This window comes from Myzus persicae, unplaced genomic scaffold (assembly GCF_001856785.1).
Source record: "Myzus persicae strain clone G006 unplaced genomic scaffold, MPER_G0061.0, whole genome shotgun sequence".
NCBI classification, from domain to species: Eukaryota; Metazoa; Arthropoda; class Insecta; order Hemiptera; family Aphididae; genus Myzus; species Myzus persicae.
This window is the reverse complement of record NW_019104050.1, coordinates 80,991-99,548: the sequence shown is the minus strand read 5'-3', so window position 1 is coordinate 99,548 and position 18,558 is coordinate 80,991. Positions and strand designations below refer to the sequence as shown.

The window sequence follows — 18,558 nt, the reverse complement described above, 5'->3', positions numbered from 1 at the left end:
TCCTTCTGATTTTAGAATATATTATATTATATTATTCCTCTGAATTATCTAAAAAGCTATGTACTACGTTTCCAATTATACACTTCACTAAGACTTTAAAACACCCACTGTCACCGAATAGCAAAGCTCCATTATAACCACTTCATTAACAGACTTACTCAGTGCCCCCACAAGGCCCGTTGGAATGAATATGCATTTTTTGAAATTTTGATAGGAATACTTATTTTATGATGTAAATGTATATGTATATTATAATATAGTAATTTTATTATTTTAAGTTTTGGGTTAAGCATTGATTAGGTACCTAAAAATAGTGTACCTATGAGCCACCTGTATCACTTGTAATGGGTTGTAATTTATTGGAAGTTTTGTATAGGGCCCTCAAAATCATTTTTTTTTACAGGATATAATATTTAATGTGAGGTGCCTAGACTTACCGTCCCAACTGTCATCAGCAACTATTCCTGGAAATCCCAAAAGAAGACTTAAAAGACAGTTATGTTGTGACCTACTTATAAAAAAAAATGTAAACCACTATTAGATTAGTATCTAGGCCTAACCTGGGCGCAACATGTAAGGGAAAAAAACTCGCTTTAAATGCGCGTATCCGGTTGATGAAAACATTATTATCAAAAAAAACATACTAAATTAAGTATAAAACTTCATTTACAAATCCTTAATTAAGCCTATGTGGACATATTATGGACTACAACTCTTGGGCAATGCCAAAAAAAACCTTAACAAAATACAAACCGTTCAAAACAAAATATTGCGCTCCATCACCAATGCCCCATTTTACATTTCTAATTTTACTCTCCATTCTAATTTAAAAATCAAAATCATCCATGAATAAACTAAAACGTACTTTAAACGTTTCTTCAACAAGTTGCCTTCTCATACTAACCCTTTAATATCCGGTCTAGCCACTCACATGATTCCAAGAAATCCACCACGGCGACTAAAAAGAAATTGGCGCAGAGATCTTAATGATTAACAAAAAAAAAGTATGTATAGATGTATACAATTAATAACAACTAAATAAAAAAATATGTAAATATATTAAGCAAAAGGAAGTGTGATCACTGAATGTTTTCTTCCCCACCCTATTCATGTTTCTAAATTTATTGTAGCACATATTGTTAATATGCTTTTATGTATAAATTCTATATTATCTAAAAAAAATAAAAAAAAAAAAATCACTTTTAGCATCTTAATCATTATTAGTACTATATTGTAAATTTATTACCATAGATCGGCCCTGTCTGAAAACAAACATCATGCTTCACAGTCAGTGATAGAGGGCACAATTTAGTGACTGAATAACCAATTCACACAGTTATACATATTATTTTTATTTATATATTTTTGTTAATAAGTAACCATGATAATTGAAAACCTCGCTCAAAATCTTGTATGCAGCCCAAAAACATCTTTGTATTAAAAAAATTATATTATAAAATCAATGCTATTATCTTTATATGTAGACAATTATCATACATTAAGTATATTATAAATTATAATATACATATATATTATGGTATACATATTGAATGCCAGTGACATTGGTTTAAACTTTAATTTACTTGTGTAATAGATTAAAATATTTAATACATTATTGTGTGTATTTGAATATTTCTTATGGTTAACATTTCATAAATAAATAATGTTATAATTTTTCATATGCAAAAATGTTATAATTAGAAGTTTGGTCCATAAAACTAAAATCTAAAACAATAATGCATATTGCTTAATATTATTATCACTGTTGCTTATTTATTGTTTAAAAGAAAAAATATAATTTATAAAATACCTACAGTACACAGAAATATAATATAATTGTATATATTATAAAATAATGATCATATTTTTAATTAAGTATTAACCATTTTTTGTCACTAACTGTATACATACACAATTTCAAACTCTTAAAATGTATAAACTTCATTACAGGATACATAATAAAATGATTAAAATTGCTTTTACTACTTTACGATATAGTATTAAATGTTATTGTAAAACAATTAAAAATTATTTGACATTGAGTAGTTTGAGTGGAATGATTATAAATTAATTTTTATTTAAGTAAATGAATATGTAGGTATTTAAAACAATAACTTATAGCGCTTGAAATTCTAGTAGAAAATTTAAAGAAGAAACATTTTTTTCTTTTAGTTAAGTGTCATCATTTCATTAATAATTGGATGATATTTATTTTTATGAATATGCAACTTCTTGATTCTCTTGAAGTATTTTTCACAAACATCACATTTAAATTTCGTTATGCTAGGCTCTAGTACATAACAACTACTTAAATGTTCTTTGAGGTGTGATTTTTTTTTAAATAGTTTCGTGCAGTGAGCACAGCTTAACTTTGCTTCTTCGTGTGTTTTTATATGTACCATGAACAAATCTTGGTTTTTGAAACTTGCACCACAATGATCACAAATACAATTTTGTGGTTCGTGAATAGATTTGTGATACCTAAAAATATTAAATATGGACAAAATAAAATTAATAAATAAAAATAAGTTATTATGAGCATTAATCATACTTTATATTTGATGGCTGGCTTGTAGAATAATCACATTTATCACAACGGAACCAAACTAACTTTTGATGAACAAGGCGATTGTGTCTACGCAATGATGATACAGTTGAAAACTTCTTTTTACACTCCTGACAACAATGATCTTTGACGTTTGAATGAGTACTTTCGTGAATTTTCAAATTGTACATTGTCTGAGCTTTAAAATCACATTTCTGACAAGGGTATAAACCAATATGAACATTCAAATGTATATCAAGAGTCTTTTGTTGAGTAAACTTCTTTTGGCATATTTGACACACAAAGGATTTTTCTCTATGAACCTTCTCATGTATCTCTAGACGTTCTTCAGACAAAAACAGCTTTCCACACTTTTTGCAATTATAGTTCTTAGTCATTTCAGAGTGCACACTTGAATCATGTACAATGAGATCATTGAATTTTGAAAATGTTTCCGAACATACATTACAGGAATATGTTTTACGCTGATATCGATTATATTTAGTCATTGATTTTGAAATTCCTTTCTTTAAAATCGGTTTTTCATTTTCTTTTTGTATTTTTTTCATAGAAATAGCTTTGGGATTCCACCAATTGGCTTTGGTGTATGTAAAATTAGTGTCTTTTTTGCTTAATACACTTAAGGCTATATCCAAACATTCCTTACCAGATATGCTCTCATTAGTTAAATCTTCAGGTGGTTGTACTTTTTTCATATATTTTGGAATAGGTGAATCCGTACATATAGGATCACTTTCATTCCATGGTTGTGATAAACCATTCCATAACGAATCACTTTCAAAAAAACTGATGCTCAAGTCTGACATTTGAGATGGTGTGAATCCCATTGGTCCTAAGTTTGTTATGTCATAATTGAACTGAAACCCAAAGAAATGTATTAACAATGGTGTACATAAATGCATAGAGTTTTTTTAAGGGTGGCTAAAGTTATTTAGATTACACAACTGTTGGTACTATTTCTGGAGAGCATAAACAGAATTGGCTGGAAGTTTAAAATAATTTCATGTCATTAATTACAATAATCTATAAATGTTGTTAAAAATTATTAATAGATAGTATTTTGTACTTAGTAAAAACTAGTCCCACCTGCTAGAGGGAACATTGAATATTAATATTTTTAAATAAATGATACCAATTAGACATTCAAGTAATGTTCCTAGACAATAATCCTATGCAGTTTGTCATTAAGTAGGTATATTTAAGATTCTAGTTATCACTTAACTTAAGCCTTTAAATGAATAAGCAAGCTGCTAAAATTATATTTAAGATTAATTTAAATATAATATTACCACTAAGTCAGACTCGTTCTTATCCTGTCTGTATTGCTGTAAGAATGCATTGGTATTATCACACAGTGATTTGAATTTGACCCAAGAATCCAAACTTAATATGCAACTAGTACATATATTAGTTGGTTCATCAGTATTTAATAACACCTGAAAAAAAAATTAAAAATTATACCTAGTTGTAATACCCAGTGAAGTATTTACAAGGGGGGGGGGTGGGCTTGGGTCCTCCCAGAACTAAAAAAAAAGAATAAAAATATTTTTATTTTTATTTGATATTATATTATAATACAATGTAGATGAAAATCAATAAAAAACTATTTTCTAATATCAATACCCATAAAATATTAGGATTAAAAAACTGCTGGACCTGCCCCCTTATATTATAGAGACCTAGACTAACCTACTCTAGTATATACCTTAAAAAAAGGTATATACTAGTAAGTTCAATACCTACCAAATTCGTAATTAACTGATATTTACCTCAATTTGCACACAATTTTTTATAGTCTCCTCAAGAATTGGTTTTTCAAATATTGATATCATTTTACTAAGTCCATCATCGTCGCGAAGACATAATCGACAGACTTTTTCAAAATCAATTGTTAGTGGAGCCATTTTTAAATATTTTTCTTTTATATTTCGAACAATTATTACACAATATTAATTATGTTATAGACTGTGAGTCTTGAGGTAGGTCTTACGCATATAATTAGAAAAATATAAATGTATTATGCATTGAGTTAAAACCATAGTGTATTAGTGTTTATACTTATATAAGTAAAAAATATAGGGAGGTAGTGACTTAAAATTATTAATTATACTCAATAAAAATGTAGTTAAACAAATGAATAAAATACTTAAATATAAGCAAAATACAAATAAGTATTATAGTAGGTATTGGTTTTTAAATAATAATTTGATAACATGAAATGTGTTATCAAATTAATATATTATTGTTCTGTATAAAGTATTCTTTTTACTTAAATAAAATTATAAAACCTTATTCATGCATCGGTTTCCGTAGTGTAGTGGTTATCACGTGTGCTTCACACGCACAAGGTCCCCGGTTCGATCCCGGGCGGAAACATTTTATGAATTTTTGCTCATAAGTTAAATTTTTCTCATTTTTTGATGAGTAATATGAATACTTTATTCTGTAATATAAGTTTATTGGAAATGTATCCAAAATTAAGGTTCAGTGAATTCACTACCTATTCAATAAAATCTTAAAAATAATTGAAATATTTTAAAATTTGCATTGTGTATTGAAACTAACAGTACAAAAATATACTATGAAGAAATATGAATATAACATTAATATAATATAATATAATATATAATATATAATATAATATTCTTGAATAGTTTAAAATATACCTATCCAATGCAATCAAAATGAATACACAAAAAATTAATTATTATTTTCGTGCTCGGCAGTATTCAGAGAAAAGATTTAACTTGGAATTTTACAAACTATACCTAGTTGGTATAGTCGGTATACGGTAAATGTGATGCATTAGGCACTGATTACCTGCTGTATGTTAAATCTAAAAAGTAGTAATCACATTTAGTTACAATAAGATTTTTATTTAATAACTCATAAAAAAATATGCTTGCGCTTCAAATATTTAAACCTTAATTAATTATTAAATTAAAAATTAAAATAATAGGTACTTTATATATTGTTGTATTTAAAATTTTAAAATTATAAACTCCTTTGGTTATTGTTATACCTCAATTCATTATCTTAATGATCAAATCTCAAACACGGACCTCCTTGATATACAATTTTGTAATATACTATATATCTATGGTTTTATCATATTTACGTAGTATAAATTATAATGCAATCCGTGGCGATTGTCGAAGTAGTTGCAAAGACGCAATCGATCTAAAATTTCAGTTAGCAAAGCTGCAGACACGAATAAGAAACATACAGCGATCCGTATACAGTTTTTTTTTCATAATAAATCTCAATATTTTCAGACTTAAGTTCAGTCGTATATCTGATGTATTCCGAAGTGCACACACAATATCAGGAATTCCGCTGAAGCCCGAAAGCGTCGATGTTTAAAGTAATTAATTTTGGTTTCATACTTTTTTGGTGCTTAAATTTATTTTTTAAATAAAAATTTAATTTCATGAAAAATATGCTACCCCTATGTACACACATATTTTATTTCTGAGAGCAAATGCATAAAATACGAGAGATCTAATAATATATAAACGCCGCTCGTCGTCGTCGTTTTTCTGCTCCCTGATCGTAGGGTAATTTTATAATTACAACCAGTTTTTAAGTACTTGAAATAGACATTCATTATACTGTTTAATTTAGAAATACCCGTTATAAGTGATTACTCATAAGACACAATTTTAATTTATAACTTATAATTTTTTTAAATCCAAAGTTAACAGTTACAGGACATTATTAATTTAGTGTTATATATATTTCATTGTTCTATTATAATATATTCATGTAACATTATATTATAGTTTTATCTAAAAAACAAAAATGTTCACAGAGTGGTAAACTCACTATCTTAACCAGTGTCCAGTAATCACCCCGTACGAGTGATTATAGGAAAAATATACTTTTATACTAGTCTCGTATATAGGTATCTTTATATAATATAATAAATAGTAAGTCCAAATATTCTAAAATGTTGTAGTTATTCAAACCTGGGTGTATACGAGTTAAAAAATTTAAGTTATGTCAATTTCAACTTCTTTTAGATTCCGAGCGGAGCGATGAATGTATTGATTTAATTTATTTTTTTATTTTTTTTGTTTCTGTCATCACGTTAATTTGGGAGAGTAAAAGTGCTTAGATTTTCTTCAACAAGCATCTTTTCTGGTAGAAATGTGAAAAGCATCGGTACTTTGAGGGTTCAAAAGTAAAAAATTCTCAATAGTTTTTAAAATCGTCAGGAAAAATAAACGAAAAAATTAAGGAAAAAAAGCGAATTCTTACGGAAACCCGGTTTTCGACAAAATCGATTTTGGTTTTTGATGTAACTTTCAAAAACAAAAAAAAAAAATAAAGTAGATATACCTACATGAAATTTTTACTGAATATTTATAACAGCGTTTTCTATAAACCATACAATTTTGACAACAAATTTTTATAAGCGTTTGAATTTTAAATTTTGACAAAACAAGTAAAAGTCACGAAAATGTGCAAAATATTTTGAGTTAGAAATTCATAAAAATGTTTCGTTTCATTTCTAAGTTTTTAAAACTTAATACAAGATTCCTTATAAGTTTGTCTGCCTTAACCAAAAAATTCTACCGGAAATTCGAATTAAATTTTTGTAAGCATTTGGAGTTGAAATTTTGACAACATTGTATGTTCACAACATTTTTCATATAGTGATTTTTACTTATATTTTTATAATGGAAAAAACCAATAATTGCAGGTATTTGAAAGTCACACCATTTGTTTATATTTTCAATTCATATACTTAATACAATTTTACTGTAATTTCTAATAACAAATAGCTCATACGTATATTGATAAACATTTTACTACATAGGCTGCGTTTTTTTCAGAAATGGTATTCGTCAGTGAAAATTTGGAAATTTTGAATACAATGTTATATTATGCAGTGTGAAATGTGTTGACGTGAGTGTTTCAAAGACTTGGTTGTATAGCAGAAAACATGTGGTATGTACTTTTTATTTTTCAATAGATTTATTTAATATTGTTAAATGATCAGAGTTTGTATTGCCCGCAAATTTTCAATTTAATTGTATTGTAATTACTGGTATAACGCTATTCCGACTATCAATAAAACCATGATAAAAATAAGAAAATTGGTCAGGTATGAAATTTTTTTTACAATTTTTTTTTGGTAATATTTAAATATTTTCACCGATTAACAGGTACAATGACCTGTAGGTACTATAGATAATGTGAGAATAAAAAGTGTATGAGACGGGGATAAGAGGTAGTGAGAGAAGTTACTTAGGGTGGTAGATGGAGGAGAAGGGGGGATTAGAGGAGGGAGGAGGGATAACAGGAAGTGTGGAGGTAGAATAGTTAGGTTAACAGTGCCGAATACGTAGGAAAGGTTCTTGAATTGCAAAGACCACTCGATCAATTAGCTGAAACTACCTAGTGATAGGTTGAAAACCTTGACTTATGGGATAGAATAAAAAGATCGGTAAGGGATGTCAGAGCACTGTTTGCTCTCTTTGTCCCACACACAACAAAACAATTAATGTATGTTTAACTTTAACAGAACCAAACATAAACATATTTACAAAATATTTTGACTCATTATGTGCAATGATTACGTTGAACAAGTTATAGATAGGTATATACAATTTTGGATTTTTATTATTATTTTTAAAATTAATGTCGATTAAAAAATTCGTAGGATCAAAAGTCTTGACAATTTTATACCACGTTCCTCATACCACTTAGGAGATTAATACTATTTGTCTCCTGGCTTGAATAAGAAAACCTAACAACGTATATTATACCTATACACAATGTGTAAATTGCAATTTAGTTTACTAGTGTGTTATTATATTCAGTTTTGACTTTATAAGCATTTGCATTTCGAATATTATGATTTATGAGTTTAATTGTTCTATCATAGGAGTCGTACGTGTTAGTGTTGTCGGGATGTTTGCATTTTTACACATGAGACATCTGATTGAATCGTTTTATGACGCACGGAAGAACATGCCAAAGAAATTGGTAAAATGTTTTAATAATAATAATATAGGGTCGAACGATGCATCTATTCGATGTAGGTCGTTGGTACCATAAAATATAATGTGATTATTATTTATTCTTATGCTTTAGGTAAGCATGAGTGAGAAATTCATCAACCCAAGTGTTCGAGTCAATTTAGACCCGGCAGCTGTATCCGGTAGTATTGACATTGAACAGTTTTAAAAAGTGATAGAAATAAATCTGCAATTGGAAAATAGATTGACCGAGTTGGAAGGTAGTTGTTTCATAATAATATGACGGATACCTATCTAATATTAATATTTTCGAATATAAAGTATTAAAGAATTAAAGTATATTTCACGAAGTATCCATAGTATCTCAATAAACACAAATCATCGATTTACGAGAGGATATTAGGGACATATAAGTGCCAAGGAGTGTGTGTAAGAATTTTATATTGACACGATATGTCATACACGAAGGTTCAGAAAATAATAAGCATCCCTCACAAATTAACAATCAGTAATGCAGTTCCTAAGAATTTAAAAATTGAAAGTACAAAGCAGTGGTCGGTAAAATTACTAGGACAAATATGTAACGAAAATTGTTTTGAGACCAGTTACATAATATGACACCAAGTCCCAAGTTATAATCGCGATTGGTTGTTTTAAAGATTTATGATTGAAAATAACTGAAACAATAATGATGAGTCATTAAACGCAATAAACATTAACACAGATGAGCATTCAAATAATAAATTCTAATAGATTTGTTTGTTACTCCACGTCGTCGACGCCACCGAGTAATCGGACCCAGGTTCGGGCTGTAGGCATTGACGGGCTTTAATAGCAGCACGCCAGGCGAGTAGCCATTAGGTGCTCGCCTTGCGGAGCACAGAAGTCACTGGAACTCTGCCATGTGCGAGCTAAGTCCGTCGTACCGGTAACAGCCGTCCACTTCGTACGAACGTAATTCCAAAGAATTTTTACGAATATACAATATATTGAGAATTTAAAAATTGAATGTACAAAGTGGAAATCAGAAAAAAACCTATACAAATTCTAACTGCACATTTTTTAGTACTAATATAGTATAATGCCTATTATTATTCAGTAAAATTACTTCAATCACAATTTTACAAAATATACCTACTTAGTGTTATTATAATAGGCTGTCAGAGAACGTGTTATTTCAGAATCGTATTTCGTATACATGCATTTATGTCATTGAATTCAAATTTAACACCCATTACAGCGACTCCCTGGACACCTATAGCCCATAATGTACCTATAGCAGAGCGTAGTAAAACATTTTTAAAAAAACCCTGACCTCTATTTCAAATAAAATTTTCATTTACTTATTTTTTTACTTACCAGGGCTAAATTAATTTATAGCCTAAGTAAAGAATTATTTTATTTCGCATTCTGCAGTTGCGTCAACTTGAAGATCTTATGTTATCGAAGTTGACACAATCTGCACACACTCAGACCGACACTGAATTGTCCCTATCCTCAGTTCAAGATTTCAACAACAAGGTAGACACCAAATTGTCAAATTACCAACAATCGTTGAAGGAAAAAATTGACGATGAATTAATGACCATCGATCATGACGTTGAAAGTATCAAATGCTATTATGGAATGTTGAATACTAGTTTCCACGAGATGGAAAATAAATTGATTTCATTAGAAAGTAATTAGTAATTTTTATCTAAAACACGTATGTCATTATCATATATTATATATTATGATTTATGATGTTTGTTTGTATAAAGGTAACTCGGAGAAGCCGATGCTCAAATATAATGATATTAAGACTAGGATTGCAACCCTAGAAAGTATGATATACATTGTCTATATCATTTTGATGTATACTGCATGAATCGATATTATAGTTTTTACTTTTACATATTTTTTTATATGTGTTCGATATGAATGTATGCAGGAGAAGTAATGAAAAACACATCACACATCATCGGTATGAACTATTCACATCGTTCGTTGGAGTGGACTAGACCACAATCCTTCGGGTCCGCTGGAATGCTTCCTCCCGATAACCGCTGTTACGGCGAACCAGCTGCATTCGCTGCAGCTCCATCTTATTATGATATGCCACCAATGGCAAAACCCGGGCAGAGTGGAGCAGTTTTGCCTCCATCGCCACCTGCACCCCCGACGGCAAGTGCATTTGTGCCTCCACCACCACCTGCACTCCCGTCGACTAGTGTATTTTGTCAACCACTGCCACCCGCAACACCGGCGCTGTTGTCTCAGAATACTCCGAAAAAATCGGATTCAGACAAATCAAGCTCTTCCTCGACAGCGAAAGTTGAGAAAGTGTATGGGAGGATCCCAATAACCACTGAGATCCTACAGTCTGTTGTTCTCAAGCCACCTGGCGAGAGGAAGAGAGTAAGCAAACCCTCGACAGCGAAAGTTGAGAAAGTGTCTGGAAGGATCCCAATAACCGCTGAGATCCTAAAGTCTGTTGTTCTCAAGCCACCTGGCGAGAGGATGAGAGTAAGCAAATCCGTGAAGATAATATAATCGCTGCGGTATTGTTGAAAATTATGTGCCTAACGCATACGAAAAATATGTATATAATTGTTGTTAAAAAAAGTATATAATTCATAGTAGTTGTCAATCATGGTATCATTGTTAACAAAATAAAAAACGGCTAATCGTGTGTCACTCTACTGCACAGACGGTTACAATTTACAAGTACACCCATGGGTCACTGTAATGGATTTTGTTAATTTGAATCCGATGATATAATATTATAATATACGAAAAAATAATTCTGAGCGGAAACAGCTTGTCCGAATAGGATATTTTATATTATTTTTATATTTTTATTATTAATATGATAGTCGATAAGTTGAATTATTATTAAATTTAAATCATCATATTTGAATATAAGAATATATTTTAGTAGTGTCAAGTACCTACCCACGATTAATATTTTTCAATCACAACAAAATAACTAAAATCGTTATTCTTGGTTATATGTAATTTCATCGAAATTTGAACTATACAAAAAAACTGTGTTTATACTTTTTTTGGTAACTCTTTAGTAGCTCTTTAATAGCTCTTTAGTCTTCAGTATAATCTAATTACAAAAGTAAATTCGAAATAGCTACAACTTCTAAAAATAATAGTTTCGAAAAAGCAATTTTTGTATCATAATTTTAACCATAAAAAACAAGTGTTTAAAAAAAAATTAAAATAATAGGTGGGGCAGTAAAGTATATTTGTTTGTTTCCATACTATGTCTTATGTAGCACCTCAAAACGAATACAAACAGTATGTATATAATAATAATATGTATTATATATTATCATCTGTCCTACTTTGATAATGTACCTACCTACATGCTACATACAAATTTAGTACACGACAATACAAACTAGTAGCATGCTCAGCTTGTGTGCCAGACGTTTTAGGATATATTCATTCTTATAAGTGAGTCCTTCCGGATAGACGTGAGATGAAATAACCACGTGTTTTTTGAATTGAACAGTACGAACATATTTTAAAGGAGTTTTTCATTAAAATTGGGAGATTGTTCATTGATATGGTGAAAATGATGCATTGGGATTTTTCTACTAAAAAAGAGAAACCCGAAGCAAGAGTCGAGGCTTGTAGTGCTGATATTGCTTCTGATTTACTGTACGATTTACAATCAGTGCAATTCATTTGAGCACATTAAAAATGTTTTACCTGAAATTAGTTTTAGTAGTTTTAGATTATTTTGAAAACTGTTTTCTATAAATGAAGTTATGGTTGCTACTTGATCATTGTTCTTTGGGGGCCACTCGATTAATAATTGGACTAATGCGATATTAAATAAATCTTTCAAGGAACTTGTATAGCTAACGTTTAGTAGTGTGATGATAGGTCGGTAGTTTTGTGAAATCTGCAATCGTATAGTATAATAAAATTAATTATATGATAAATGATCAAACATTTAATTTTAATAGTTGGTAGATATAACAAAATTATCATATTGTTATAAATTATAATATCTTGAGTTGAAACCATGCTTGAAACTTACAATTAACCACCAGATGAATATGTAGGTGTCAATAATATCTATAATAAAAGCTTAAGCTGCTTAACCCAGTTACTTCAATTAAAAATTTTAAATAATTAGTGAATAGTCTCAACGGGTTTAGTACTGGGTTAATATAACTTAAATGTATAAAAAAAAAATATAAAAAAAATGTTTATACATTTAAACATGGTATAGTGAGAATATTATGGGAAATCCATTAACTTTTCTTTGAAAACAAAACAAATAATAACTTATACATACAAACAGTTGTAGCAGTGAAAGAACACAAATACATATTTTATATTTTACTAACGTAAACTACGGAAACAAAAGAAAATCCAAATTATGAAACAACTTATACTATGAAAAAAAAAATTAGTTTATTTTATGAAATAATATATTAAAATAGAACTATATTTAACAAATAATATTGAAAAAAAATACACTTGGATACAGTATATCGATTGCAGCATACACTGTGTATGGTAAAATGTGTATCCAATACAACGTGTAAAATGTAAAATAACGACTAATGACAAATTTTACAAATTTGACAGAACCTATTCAAACATCTGTTAGTGTTTGTAAGGTGAACAGCATTTTTTCGAATTACAACATTCATTCGTTATACTTATTATACTTATTATTTACCTTATTACTTATTACTTATTGTTATTTTGCTAACAATGATACCATGATTGACAACTACTATGAATTATATACTTTTTTTAACAACAATTATATACATATTTTTCGTATGCGTTAGGCACATAATTTTCAACAATACCGCAGCGATTATATTATCTTCACGGATTTGCTTACTCTCATCCTCTCGCCAGGTGGCTTGAGAACAACAGACTTTAGGATCTCAGCGGTTATTGGGATCCTTCCAGACACTTTCTCAACTTTCGCTGTCGAGGGTTTGCTTACTCTCTTCCTCTCGCCAGGTGGCTTGAGAAGAACAGACTGTAGGATCTCAGTGGTTATTGGGATCCTCCCATACACTTTCTCGACTTTCGCTGTCGAGGAAGAGCTTGATTTGTCTGAATCCGATTTTTTCGGAGTATTCTGAGACAACAGCGCCGGTGTTGCGGGTGGCAGTGGTTGACAAAATACACTAGTCGACGGGAGTGCAGGTGGTGGTGGAGGCACAAATGCACTTGCCGTCGGGGGTGCAGTTGGCGATGGAGGCAAAACTGCTCCACTCTGCCCGGGTTTTGCCATTGGTGGCATATCATAATAAGATGGAGCTGCAGCGAATGCAGCTGGTTCGCCGTAACAGCGGTTATCGGGAGGAAGCATTCCAGCGGACCCGAAGGATTGTGGTCTAGTCCACTCCAACGAACGATGTGAATAGTTCATACCGATGATGTGTGATGTGTTTTTCATTACTTCTCCTGCATACATTCATATCGAACACATATAAAAAAATATGTAAAAGTAAAAACTATAATATCGATTCATGCAGTATACATCAAAATGATATAGACAATGTATATCATACTTTCTAGGGTTGCAATCCTAGTCTTAATATCATTATATTTGTGCATCGGCTTCTCCGAGTTACCTTTATACAAACAAACATCATAAATCATAATATATAATATATGATAATGACATACGTGTTTTAGATAAAAATTACTAATTACTTTCTAATGAAATCAATTTATTTTCCATCTCGTGGAAACTAGTATTCAACATTCCATAATAGCATTTGATACTTTCAACGTCATGATCGATGGTCATTAATTCATCGTCAATTTTTTCCTTCAACGATTGTTGGTAATTTGACAATTTGGTGTCTACCTTGTTGTTGAAATCTTGAACTGAGGATAGGGACAATTCAGTGTCGGTCTGAGTGTGTGCAGATTGTGTCAACTTCGATAACATAAGATCTTCAAGTTGACGCAACTGCAGAATGCGAAATAAAATAATTCTTTACTTAGGCTATAAATTAATTTAGCCCTGGTAAGTAAAAAAATAAGTAAATGAAAATTTTATTTGAAATAGAGGTCAGGGTTTTTTTAAAAATGTTTTACTACGCTCTGCTATAGGTACATTATGGGCTATAGGTGTCCAGGGAGTCGCTGTAATGGGTGTTAAATTTGAATTCAATGACATAAATGCATGTATACGAAATACGATTCTGAAATAACACGTTCTCTGACAGCCTATTATAATAACACTAAGTAGGTATATTTTGTAAAATTGTGATTGAAGTAATTTTACTGAATAATAATAGGCATTATACTATATTAGTACTAAAAAATGTGCAGTTAGAATTTGTATAGGTTTTTTTCTGATTTCCACTTTGTACATTCAATTTTTAAATTCTCAATATATTGTATATTCGTAAAAATTCTTTGGAATTACGTTCGTACGAAGTGGACGGCTGTTACCGGTACGACGGACTTAGCTCGCACATGGCAGAGTTCCAGTGACTTCTGTGTTCCGCAAGGCGAGCACCTAATGGCTACTCGCCTGGCGTGCTGCTATTAAAGCCCGTCAATGCCTACAGCCCGAACCTGGGTCCGATTACTCGGTGGCGTCGACGACGTGGAGTAACAAACAAATCTATTAGAATTTATTATTTGAATGCTCATCTGTGTTAATGTTTATTGCGTTTAATGACTCATCATTATTGTTTCAGTTATTTTCAATCATAAATCTTTAAAACAACCAATCGCGATTATAACTTGGGACTTGGTGTCATATTATGTAACTGGTCTCAAAACAATTTTCGTTACATATTTGTCCTAGTAATTTTACCGACCACTGCTTTGTACTTTCAATTTTTAAATTCTTAGGAACTGCATTACTGATTGTTAATTTGTGAGGGATGCTTATTATTTTCTGAACCTTCGTGTATGACATATCGTGTCAATATAAAATTCTTACACACAATCCTTGGCACTTAGATTTCCCTAATATCCTCTCGTTAATTTATGATTTGTATTTATTGAGATACTATGGATACTTCGTGAAATATACTTCAAATCGTTATAAATTTATCGTTCTAATATTAAGTATTGGTACACTTGTGAAGCCATAAAGGGCATACTCATAATATGAGATTTCTTAAGCTTATTAAATTACCCGAAATATCAAATAGGAGATAATAATAATTATAATGTGGTTATTTCCATCCATTCCGAAGTAATAAATACTAAAATATATATTGATTAATATTATAGATAGATAATAAGTAAGTTACTTGTAGATCTTGAATCTTTTGGTTTTCATCACCGCGTCGAATCATTTCTACATAATAATGATTATTTTAGATACATATTTGTTTAATATTCTAAAATATTAATATTAGATAGGTATTCGTCATATTATTATGAAACAACTACCTTCCAACTCGGTCAATCTATTTTCCAATTGCAGATTTATTTCTATCATTTTTTGAAACTGTTCAATGTCAATACTACCAGATACAGCTGCCGGGTCTAAATTGACTTGAACACATGCGTTGATAGATTTATCACTCACGCTTACCTAAAGCATAATAATAAATAATAATCACATTATATTTTATGGTACCAACGACCTACATCGAATAGATGCATCGTTCGACCCTATATTATTATTATTAAAACATTTTACCAATTTCTTTGGCATGTTCTTTCGCGCGTCATAAAACAATTCAATCAGATGTCTCGTGTGTAAAAATGCAAACATCCCGACAACACTAACACGTACGACTCCTATGATAGAAAAATTAAACTCATAAGTCATAATATTCGCAATGCAAATGCTTATAAAGTCAGAACTGAATATAATAACACTCGAGTAAACTAAATTGCAATTTACACATTGTGTACAGGTATAGTATACGTTGTTAGGTTTTCTTATTCCAGCCAGGAGACAAATAGTATAAATATTTTTAATCTCCTATGCCGTATGAGGAACGTGGTATAACATTTTCAAGACTTTTGATCCAACGAATTTTTTAATCGACATTAATTTTAAAAAAAATATTTAAAATTTAAAATTGTATATACCTACCTATAACTTGTTCAACATAATCATTGAACATAATGAGTCAAAATATTATGAAAGTTTTTTGATTTTAACTATTATGCCTATAAATAGCGCATCATTTAAAAATTGCGTGATACATAGATATTACTAATATAATTTAGTGAAAATTGTATGTAACTACTTTTTACGGTTTTTCTTTAGTTCCACTAGAAATAAAATTTATTTCAATTATTTCGAACTATGAAACTTATACTCATATAGGTTCTTGGTTTTTCCTGACGCCTTAAAAACTATTAGGAACATTTTACTTTTGACGCTCCAGAGTACCCATTAGACTCACTTTCCTAGTTTTCATTTCGAGTCTGCGGGCGCCCATGCCCCCTTCCCATTTTTAGTTTTAAAATTGAATGCTAACAAGTTTTTTTAAGAAAATTTTTATTTTGATTCTTAAAATTCATTTGCCTACGGGCGCCCATGCCCCCTTCAAATTTTTTTTCTATAATTTAACCCTAGTACTATTTTTCAAAAACATTTTTTAATTTTTGATAACCGTATACTGTATTATAATAATTCATTATTTCATGATTTAACTATTGTAAATAAAGCAATAAAATGAATTTTAAGAATCAAATAAAAATATGTATCCTATACTGTCGAAACTACGCAGACACAAGAACAGCCTTAAGTATTCATGAGCATCTATATGAACTTCATATTATGAAGCACTTGGACCCGATCACGAAAGTAATATCAAAATCATAAAGTTTCTTAAAATTACTAAACTGTATAACCTCATTTGATATTTATTTATTTACTTTTATATGTTATATTCACATACTTTAACGTTTAACCTATGTAAACAACTATCATTGTATTTAATATGTATAATTCCCTCTAGCGCATAAGTTAATCTTTACATTGTACAACATGCCAATAACCTTAGTTGTTGCGGCTTAAATTAATAATAATAATAAAAAAAAAAAATATGTATGAAAAAATGTATATTTAAAACAAATATTAAATACTGCAGTCCACAACATCATTATTCTTAAAATCATTGCTTTATTTACAAAAATTAGATCATGAAATAATGAATATTTATAAGGCACTAGGTTAGGTTAGATTAGATTAGTGTTGACTGTATTTAAGTTATTAATAATTTTAAGTAATGTGTACAACGCTAGTCGACTGGCTTTAAAATTGTATATTCAAATTATGATACTTAATTAGGTTCTAATTTATCTTGGTAATATTTAAATATTTTCTTTTATCGTTATGTTTATACAATATCGAATACCTTGGTAGTTAGTAGGAAAAGATCATTGCGATGCACTCGACCAGGGATGATATTATACTACCACTAGCCTACTATCATCACCACAGCTTCAACTAATCATAGCCCTCAGGCGTACTAACCTTTTTATGACTTATTTAACCCTCTGTCTTAATGGCATAGTCTTGCGAGGGCAGTGTGGGGGGTGCTATTTTAATCACAACCGTTTGGCGCGCGACTAGCAGAGGGTTAAGTGGGACTCTTAGAATAAAAAGATTCTTATTTGGTTTTCAATTTTTGTGTCCGCTTATCAAGTTGAACTTTTTATTTTATTTTATGATTCTTAAAATGCATTTGCCAGCGAACGCCCATGCTTCCCTTTAACATTTTTTAAATTTATATCATATTTAATTCAATTTTTTGTTATTTACATTTTATAAACTTTGGAATATAGTAAGTGGTTTCAAAAACATCATTGTTTATTGAACTAATTGTTTTGAGTATGATTTTCGGTCAATGAATATGAATACCTATGAAGTTGAACTTTTTTCATTCAATTATTTCAACTTCAAACAACTAGAAGTATAAATATCTTATACCTAAGCATGTGTTGGCCCCATGTTACTAGTGCTCATCGATGTCAGCAGATCTCATTTAGCAATGAAAGTTTTAATATTAGAGTGATTATTATTATTTGGAATCAACG

The 18,558-nt window shown here is 30.0% G+C and overlaps 2 protein-coding genes, 1 non-coding gene and 1 pseudogene across 3 annotated transcripts; 2 read left to right on the top strand and 2 right to left on the bottom strand.

Moving 5' to 3' along the window:
- Positions 1-1,812: 1,812 nt before the first annotated feature.
- On the bottom strand, positions 1,813-4,704 carry LOC111038076 (zinc finger protein 878-like). Its single transcript, XM_022321013.1, has 4 exons — positions 4,336-4,704; positions 3,856-4,002; positions 2,552-3,423; positions 1,813-2,481 (listed from the first exon to the last, which is right to left on the bottom strand). The coding sequence occupies exons 1-4, from the start codon at positions 4,468-4,470 to the stop codon at positions 2,169-2,171; spliced, it is 1,467 nt and encodes a 488-aa protein (XP_022176705.1). The 5' UTR covers positions 4,471-4,704; the 3' UTR covers positions 1,813-2,168.
- A 165-nt stretch (positions 4,705-4,869) lies between these two features.
- Positions 4,870-4,942, top strand: Trnav-cac. The gene has a single exon. It is a non-coding gene; the product is annotated as a tRNA-Val (tRNA).
- A 3,486-nt stretch (positions 4,943-8,428) lies between these two features.
- Positions 8,429-11,252, top strand: LOC111038068 (annotated as a pseudogene).
- Positions 11,253-13,387: 2,135 nt separating this feature from the next.
- On the bottom strand, positions 13,388-16,456 carry LOC111038077 (formin-like protein 2). The gene is made up of 6 exons (XM_022321014.1): positions 16,139-16,456; positions 15,949-16,093; positions 15,812-15,853; positions 14,242-14,418; positions 14,097-14,159; positions 13,388-13,989 (listed from the first exon to the last, which is right to left on the bottom strand). The coding sequence occupies exons 1-6, from the start codon at positions 16,331-16,333 to the stop codon at positions 13,388-13,390; spliced, it is 1,224 nt and encodes a 407-aa protein (XP_022176706.1). The 5' UTR covers positions 16,334-16,456.
- Between the last annotated feature and the right edge of the window lie 2,102 nt (positions 16,457-18,558).